Raw genomic sequence first — 8286 nt, forward strand, 5'->3', positions numbered from 1 at the left:
CTCCCAGGAGCCTACTGGCTTTAGACTCATTGCTTACCAGACACAAGGGACTTTTATTCATTTCACAGATTTGACTATTTGATACAAACTTGAAGCAGATTTTTGAAAGTGAAATTCTTTCTTGCCCATCCTCCCTTTTATTCCAGCTAGTGGCTGATCTCTCCAGCAGAAGGCCAGTTGATGTCTTCCCAGCACATGCTCTCAGGAATCACCCTCCACCATGAAGACCCTGCATTACTAATTCATGTTTCCCGTATAAGAGCTGCTGTGAAAAATTACCCTTACTAGTAGGATCATGGGGTGGCTAAGACGACACTGTACTTAAAGCATAAGCAGCTCTGCCAACAGAAGACTTAAAGCCAATACCCTTCTCTGTGATGAACTGGCCTTGGGACAGTATGTCAGCTTAGGGCCCAGTGGGTTGATGAGAGCTTGAGTTAGGGGATTTTGAGGATCATTGAACTGGGCTGGTCTTACTAGGGTGGTTGTTCACCCTTCACCCCAGCAGAGGGTGGCACAGTGATGCTGGAGAAGTCTGGTGAGGGCAGCAAAAGCAGGGTGGGAACAAGGTACAAGCCACAGATGGGACCCTTGAGATTCAAGTCTCAGACTCATCTGTCTCTTCAGTGGAGCCATCGCTCTCTGCATCCAGTTTGCGGGAGCGATGGAGGGGTTTCCATGGGGAACCAACCCGGGGAGGGGTTCGGGAAGGCAAGCTGCTGGCCTCAGTAGTGGCAGTGATGGAGTTGACCAGGCCTGGGACCTGGACCAGCCTGAGGAGGAAAGAAGCCCAGAGGGTGATGTGGTGAGTCTCCTATTCAGAGATCAGGACCTCTACACTTACTCTTAGACTTGGGCAGAGCCCCAAGGACTTATGGTACCTCTCTTCTCTCCTGACCCCAAGCCTTTCCCTGACCATTATGGGGTGTTAAAAACAGTTGTTGCCTACAGTGGGGCACAGCCACATCTGACAGATTTGGCTTCCACAAGAGGGCAGCATCTTCCCACTTGACACTTACAGCCGTTCCAGCTCTTCATCCATGGCTGGGTCATGCATCAGGTCTCCTTTGTCAGGCAAAGCTCCTAGAAGACAGGGATTTGGGGTGAAGTCATAAAACAACATGAGGGCCCTTCAATCAGGCAGCAGATACTTTGCTCTTTGCCTTCATGTCTGACAACTGGTTGACCAGGGAAAGTTAGTTTATGTAGAACAAGAAGTCTTGAGTACCACTTTATAAATGTAGTCTCACTATTTTCCCTTCCTCATTTGAGAGAAGAATGACAGCTAAGGAGATTATCTACAAACAGGTGATTAGTCCCCTTCCAAGTTTGGAGATGGTTTGTGACCAGCACTTGCTGTCTAGTTCTTGAGGCTCCCAGTGCTGAGTTGGATGACAATGACCTAAGCTAACTGCAGGGGTAGAAAATAGCTAATTGTATGTCCCCAAGTCAGGGGTATGTGGAGACATGTTAAAATTGCAGCTTCTGGTGGGAAGGAAAGCAGTCCCATCCTGAGGTCTTACACTAACATCTGTCTAGATTGGTTTCCTTAGCCATGAGGGCATAGTTTCCTGATAGTATTGGGAAGTGTATGAAGAATCTTGAGTGCTTCCCCACTTAAATTTTCTTTGTTTTGCTCTTTTTCAGATTAATTCTTTAATTTTTTTTCTTTTTTTGTTGGTAGCTGGGGATAAATACAATTTAAATTTCTTTGAGGGATTGGAATTTGCAGAGAGGAAGATTGTCACCAGTAAATTGTTGAAAGAACAGGCTTAATGGTAGTTTAGTCCCTAGACTGGACAGTCAGTGGAGCTGGGCTTCAGAAAGACTCAAAAGTGTCCAGCACTGACTCTTCTAAGAGGCATCATGTGGTTGATCTTATGATTTTGTAGGGTGTTTCAAGGATACCCCAGTCTTCCACAAACTGAACCAGGGTATTTCCAGGTTCCCATTTTTAAAACATGCTATGCTGTCTTCTGTCACTGCTTATTCTACACATTAGCCATCAATCAGTATGTAGGAAACATTGCACAAAGCTCCTTTTTATTCCCCTCAGAAGGTTCTTTTCTGTCTTCCTTCCTTGCTTCCTTTCTTCTTTCCTTCCTTCCTTCTTGTTGTTGAAACAGTATTCTTGGCTATCCTGGAACTCTGTAGACCAGGCTGGCCTCACAGAGATTTATAGAGATCTGCCTTCCTCTGCCTCTATCTCCTGAGTGCTGGCATTGAAGGTGTGCACCAGCACTGCCTGAACAGAGGGGATACGGTTAACTTGGGCTGTGATCATTGCTAGTAGCCTTTTTTCCTGCTTGCAGAAGTCACTGGTAGAGAAGTGGTCAGTTCCTTGGATTGTCAAAGAACAGCTATCGAGTCCCCACTGGCTCTTGAATCTGATTCCCAGTTGGCCTGCTCTCTAGCCCTAGTCCAGCAATCTTGGTTATGAATCTAACTTAGTTGGGCAGGTCTCTGACTCAGAGTAACCAGGCTTCTGACTGATTACTTAGCTCGTCCATCTCCTCTAGAACTCTGGGAGATGTGTGTGTATAGAAATAAGCATGAAGGTTCCAGTACAGCTTCTGGCCAACTGTGTTAGGCATTTAGCAGATGTTAGTTAACTGCCCTTCCCTTGATGCCATTCCCTAAACTGGCACAGAGGGGAGGAATGCTTTGTGTCTGAGACTCAGGAACCTGGATCTAATCACAAGGAGAGTCTCCTGAGCAAAGACATAAATAGTAAGTGTTGAAAACTTACACACCTTTAACCCCAGCACTCATTTGGAGGCAGAGGAAGGTAGATCTCTCAATGCCAGGCCAGCCTGGTCTACCTAGTACATTCCAGGCTACACAGAGCTATATATACAATGAGACCTTGCCTCAAAACAACAAAAATCAACAAACCTTCAGAGCAAGAGTGGCTTGCTGGTCCCTAACTGGAAGAGGAGTGGTTATGTATTTGGGTGGAGTGCAGTGGGTGGAAGAGACCAGCCAGTGAGAATAAAAATGATAGGTATTAAAATGGCCAGTCTCCACTTTTTTCAGATTTATCAGATTTCTCCTCCCACCCTGCAGCTGGGAAAAAACCACCTCCCAGACACACCTTTGCCCTGTTTCTAAATGGGACCCAGGTTGCTTTGATATATAATCTCCAGAGTCACTGGGTAAATAGCTTTGTGTCTGCCCAACCTGCAGGCCACTCCCTAGGACAGAACCAGGGATTCTGTAGGGAGGGGCTGGGCAGGCCTATGCCAGGGAACAGAGCAGCAACTCATTCGTGTTGGGGCAGGGTAGAAGGTTGTCAGTCCCATCAGTCACGTGGGAATGTGAGGGACCTCCTAGGCATATGCAGATTATGTGCACTGCAGCTTCTAGGCTGGAGAAATCAGAGACTCATCCTACTCCTGTAGGGCCATGCTGACAGGCCAGCTGTTACCTGTGTTGTTGGGAGGAGTACAAGTGATCATAGTGAGCTCTGCTTACCCAGGGCTTGGTTGATCCCATGATGCTTTGAGAGCGCCACAAGGAATCCATAGAAAGTCAGTCTCTGGACATTGCTCAGGATCTCTTTGACAAGCGCTGGTGGTGGGCAGCTAAAAGGGAGAATGGAGAGGCCAGATTCAGCTCTTAAGTGCTATCTTTTCATCCATACCTGCAGGATACTCAAAGCTGGGAGGCCCTGCAGGAGCAGGGCCAGACTGCAGACACAGAGAGCTGGCAGGCTTACTGCTGTTTAGTTGGTGGAATTAGAGATGGAACATGTGCTCTGCCACATCCCACCCCATAACTATCTCCTTTACAGGGAACCTAGAAGAGTGGGGAAGAGGACACAGCTATTGTTAGCTTCTTGCCTGGAGGCTATGTCCCTCAGGGGCCTTTGTACCTTACCGGACAGTTTGACCTACCCTTTCTGTGTTTCCTTTTCAAGTAGCCAAAGCTAGTCTTCCCTTAGTAAGCCAGTCACTTCAGCTAGTCTGTCCTGGGTGAAAGTGAGTGAGCTACTTGCTTTGGGCACGCATGTTTTAAAATCATGACCATCCGGGGACATAGAAACCCTGAACCAATCAAAATATTCTGCTAGAGACTTGTTCTCAGCAGCAACCTGATCTCCAGGACTGAGGTGGGGCCTCTGCCCATGCCCACCTGTACTTGTGCCTGTCACACAGGTTTTCCAGGCGCTGATAGAACAGGGATGCTTCCACTCCGTCCAGCATACTGGCATCACCCAAGGCAGGTCGTTGGCGGTGTTGCGCACTGGATGATGTTGGGACAATCACTGTATTGGGGTTTTTCCCTGATAGCAAGTCCTGATAGATGGCAGCTACACTCTCTAGGAATTCTGGCACCATAGGAATAGGAAAAAACAGTTTAGGCAAGGAGGTCGTATTTCATTTCTTCACCATATCTTCCCTTCTCTGAGTCTGTCTGTCCAGCCTCAGTGTAGATGCCAAAATGTCTGGAGTGACCACTGCCCTCATGACACTCCCATGGGCTGTCACCTGGGACAGTTCCTAGACTAGATAGGGCCCCCTGCATACTTGCAGAGCACCTTACTCAATCAGACAAGTTTGCTATGTAATTATTTGCTTGTCTTTTTCCTTGCTGGAATGTAAGATCCTTCAACAATGGCAAGGGTCATGACCTGCTGATGTCTCCTGTCCCAGTGCCTAATACTATGTTGGTACATGTTAAATGCTATAAGGTTTTTGTTTTTAAGTGAGCACATGTACATTCTCACTGGTTAGTCCCATTTCATGAGGCCATCTGCTTCATGAAAGTGTACTGGAGGCTGCAGAAAGTATTCTTGTTACTGCCCAAACTGGGCCTCTTTTGAAAGAAAATAAAAAATATCATTGAAGAGGAAAGGACCTTACAAAATGCTAATTTATTAATCATTTGAATTTGAATTTGTTTTCCAAGCTTTGTAGACAAGCTATTGTTGGTAAACAATGACTTATTGCCTGTTCTCATCCTAACCCCTGTATGTTAGAGGTAGGGAATGCTCCCAAACATGGCTGCTCTTTCCCGAAGGTCTAAGAGCTTCAGAGAAATAAGACAGATGCTGATGCTGCTAGGAGCAGGTGGTGTGGGCCCAGGTTTAGTCACCACCTGAAAAGCCCTTGGACTGCCATCAAGTAAACATAATGTGGCACCTGAGTGCCGCCAAAGTTGGCTGTGGCACTGGTTAGCAAGAAGGTGATCTCCCAGCTCCAAAGATAGCTTTCTTTTTGCCTTTCTTTATAGATGTAACAATTTTTAATTTGTACTCACTCACATTTGAGGTATACACATATATTTATTCATCTGTTTTTATTACATTAAGTCAGAAGGGGCTTAAAGGTACAACTGGTGTGAATTGGGGAGCAGAATGGAAGTGAGATAGTGAGTGTATATGTGTGTGTGTGTGTGTGTGTGTGTGTGTGTGTGTGGTGTGTATCTGTGTGTGGTGTATCTGTGTGTGTGGTGTGTGTGTGTGTGTGTGTGTGTGTGTGTGTGTGTGTGTCTTTGATTACAATCATGTACCATTGTGTCTGGTTTACTGTGTGTTTATTAAAAGCTATAAGTATGGTTAAAAAAAACAAAAAAACCAAACAAACAGGCCACTGGTGATCAAGGACCAAGGCAGTGGCTGAAAGCACAGGTGTGGGTTCTAAGCTCTCTAGGCTTCTCTCTTAGGAGAAGTGAGCACACTAAGTCCTCAGGGCCGCAGTTGGGAGGTAGTAAGTTTCAATGAGTGAATGCTATTGGTGTCCTTACTGCTGCCATCACTTAAGTGGATCTTTTTCTGCTGCTGACTGGAAGCAGTGTGTTTTTTCAGTATCCTCAGCAGGCTTGGCAGATTGCATCTTGTGACTAGCAGTGCAAATCAGAGATCCTGTTAGTGGGCCATGATGAAGCATACCTCTAAAGGAAGTGGGGATGGGAACTGTGTGCCAGGCACACAGATGGAAAAGACAACAGGATGAGAAAGGGAGACATGGTCCCCAACAAAAGCCACATGGGGCCTGGAACATTCTCACCTGAATAATAAAACTGGATCTGGAAGGCGAAAAGGAAATCTGAAAAAGACATCAAGCAGTCCATGGCATCATCCATGAGCACAATCCTGGGGGAGAGAAAGAGCGCATGTTACACGTGTGTGCCTGGGAGGAGAGAGAAAATCAAACTGACACAGACAAAGATTATTCAGGAACAAGTTGTTTCCAGGCCTCCAGTCGCCCGTAGGGCTGCAGCTTATTTGAGGAAAGGGTCCCAAAATCGACCTCCGCTAGTTACCTCATCCCCACCAATCCAGCTCTGTCACTGAACTGCACTGAGCACACTGTTCAAGGGCAGGCTCCCAGGTCAGTCTTGGTGGCACCAGTCAATGGAGCATGGGCAGAGTGGAGTGGAGGCAGCAAAGAGAGGGTGCAATTGTAATGCAGCCAAGATTTCCTTTCATATACTTAAAGCAGTAAATCCTTTCATTCTGCAGTGAAGACCATTTAGTTCCGAATAAACACTGCTGATCAGAAAAGGCAAAAAGAACAGCCAAGAGGTTTAAAGGGGTCTTGGCAAGTGGTGCTGAGATTTAATAAGCTACCAAATGGCCAGACCAGCAACAGGCACCTCTACTCTGGGACACAGAAGGTAGACTGGGAGCAGGAGGTGGGGAGGAACAATTCTACCCAGAGAATGCACATCAGCTAGTGGAACTGTGACAGTCACTGCAGGTACCTGCCTCTGCTCTCCCCACTGAGTACACTCCAGGAGAAACTGCTTGGTTGGTAAAGAGATTACACTAAGGCCAAATCCGTACTCTGCTCAGGGATGTAGCTGAAGGGGAACAGGAAGAGAAGGAAGTTAGCACTTGCTGGGCTCCAGCCGTGTGCCAGGCAGAGTGCCAAACCCCTCTACTGGAGTGCAGCTGGGCCTCCAATCTGTTTCTGACAGGGCCCTTGTGGCTTTATCTTTCGTTTTTAAATTTTAAACTATTTTCTTTTGCTTTGGGCTATTTTTCTAAATCTCTACTTACTTGAATCAAAAGGGTCAGGATTTGAGATATATTCCCAAAGACAGAAAGAGGGTCCTAGGTAGCTGTAATAACAATAGTAGTGGCAGGTACCATTCACTGAGCACCTTGCTCCACAGTGGGCACTGCATCTAGCATTTAGCTACCTTCATTAAATTTCACCAATAGCACCATAAGAGTTTGGACTGGCCAGGAGGTGGTGGTGCACGCCTTTAATCCCAGCTCTTGGGAGGCAGAGGCAGGCAGATTTCTGAGTTTGAGGCCAGCCTGGTCTACAGAGTGAGTTCCAGGACAGCCAGGGCAACACAGAGAAACCCTGTCTCGAAAAAAACAAAAAACAAAAAAACCGCCAACCCCCCCCAAAAAAAACAACAACAACAAAAAAAGAGTTTGGACTGGTTACTTCCTTTTGCACATGAGGGGTTTTTGATTCTAAAGGAGTCAACTTGTGAGTTTGTATGACTTCAAAGGCTGTGTGCTTCCATGAGGCCGCACGATTTCTTTTTAAAGAAGAAAGAAGTCAAGTGCATGCCTTATACCCCAGCGCTGGGGAGGCAGAGGCAGGTAGACAGAGCTCTGTGAGTTTAAAGCCAGCGCCAGCCTGATTTACATAGAGTTCCAAGACAGCTAGAGCTACTTAGACCCTTTCTAAAAATAAACAACGAATATACAATAGAAACACTAGCATTAGCACATAAATTAGACTCTAGGGCTAATCTGTATTCTTTACCATATATACCTTAGAGCTTTAACTGTTTCTTTGTCTCTTGGGGAGAAGGAAAGCTGCCCTGTGCTAGCCCGCTGGAAAAAAAATTGAGGTCAAAGTGGGAAGCAGCAATGCTGCAAGGGCCACAAGAGGGCGCTCAGGTCCCTCCATCAACCGCCAGGAGACTAACTGCAGCTCCAGAGTTCAAAGGTTGAGTTCTCATTTTTTTAATTTTTTTTTCCCTTTTACTGGAATTTTCTTTATTTAAATTTCAAATGTTATCCCCTTTCCAGGTCTCACCTCGGGAAATCCCCTATCCTATGTCCCCCCTCCTCTGCCTCATGAGGATGCTCCCCCATCCACCCACCCACCCACGTACACCTTCCCACCCTGGCATTTCCCTCCACTGGGGCATTCCCTACACTTCTCAGGCCCAAGGGCCACTTCTCCCACTGATGTCCAACAAGGCCATCCTCTGCCACTTATTCGGCTGAAGCCATGGGTTCCCCCATGTGTACTCTTTGGTTTGTGGTCCAGTCCCAGGAGTTCTCATATCCAAGGGAAAAAGCAAACAAAC

General features: G+C 46.6%; 1 protein-coding gene across 2 annotated transcripts in view; it reads right to left on the reverse strand.

Moving 5' to 3' along the window:
- Positions 1–8286, reverse strand: part of CUNH11orf49 (chromosome unknown C11orf49 homolog) — a 167089-nt gene that overhangs the window by 1368 nt on the left and 157435 nt on the right. The window contains exons 5-9 of one of the 2 annotated variants that reach the window (XM_031371003.1): positions 6012–6097; positions 4135–4330; positions 3475–3584; positions 1020–1083; positions 34–773 (exon numbers count right to left, since the gene is read on the reverse strand). In XM_031371003.1, the coding sequence (XP_031226863.1) occupies positions 599–773; positions 1020–1083; positions 3475–3584; positions 4135–4330; positions 6012–6097 (631 nt within the window). In that variant the 3' untranslated portion in view covers positions 34–598. Of the gene's footprint in view, positions 1–33; positions 774–1019; positions 1084–3474; positions 3585–4134; positions 4331–6011; positions 6098–8286 lie in introns of those variants that run through there. The other variant, XM_031371004.1, reaches the window with a different exon arrangement.

This window comes from Mastomys coucha, unplaced genomic scaffold (assembly GCF_008632895.1).
Source record: "Mastomys coucha isolate ucsf_1 unplaced genomic scaffold, UCSF_Mcou_1 pScaffold15, whole genome shotgun sequence".
NCBI lineage: Eukaryota > Metazoa > Chordata > Mammalia > Rodentia > Muridae > Mastomys > Mastomys coucha.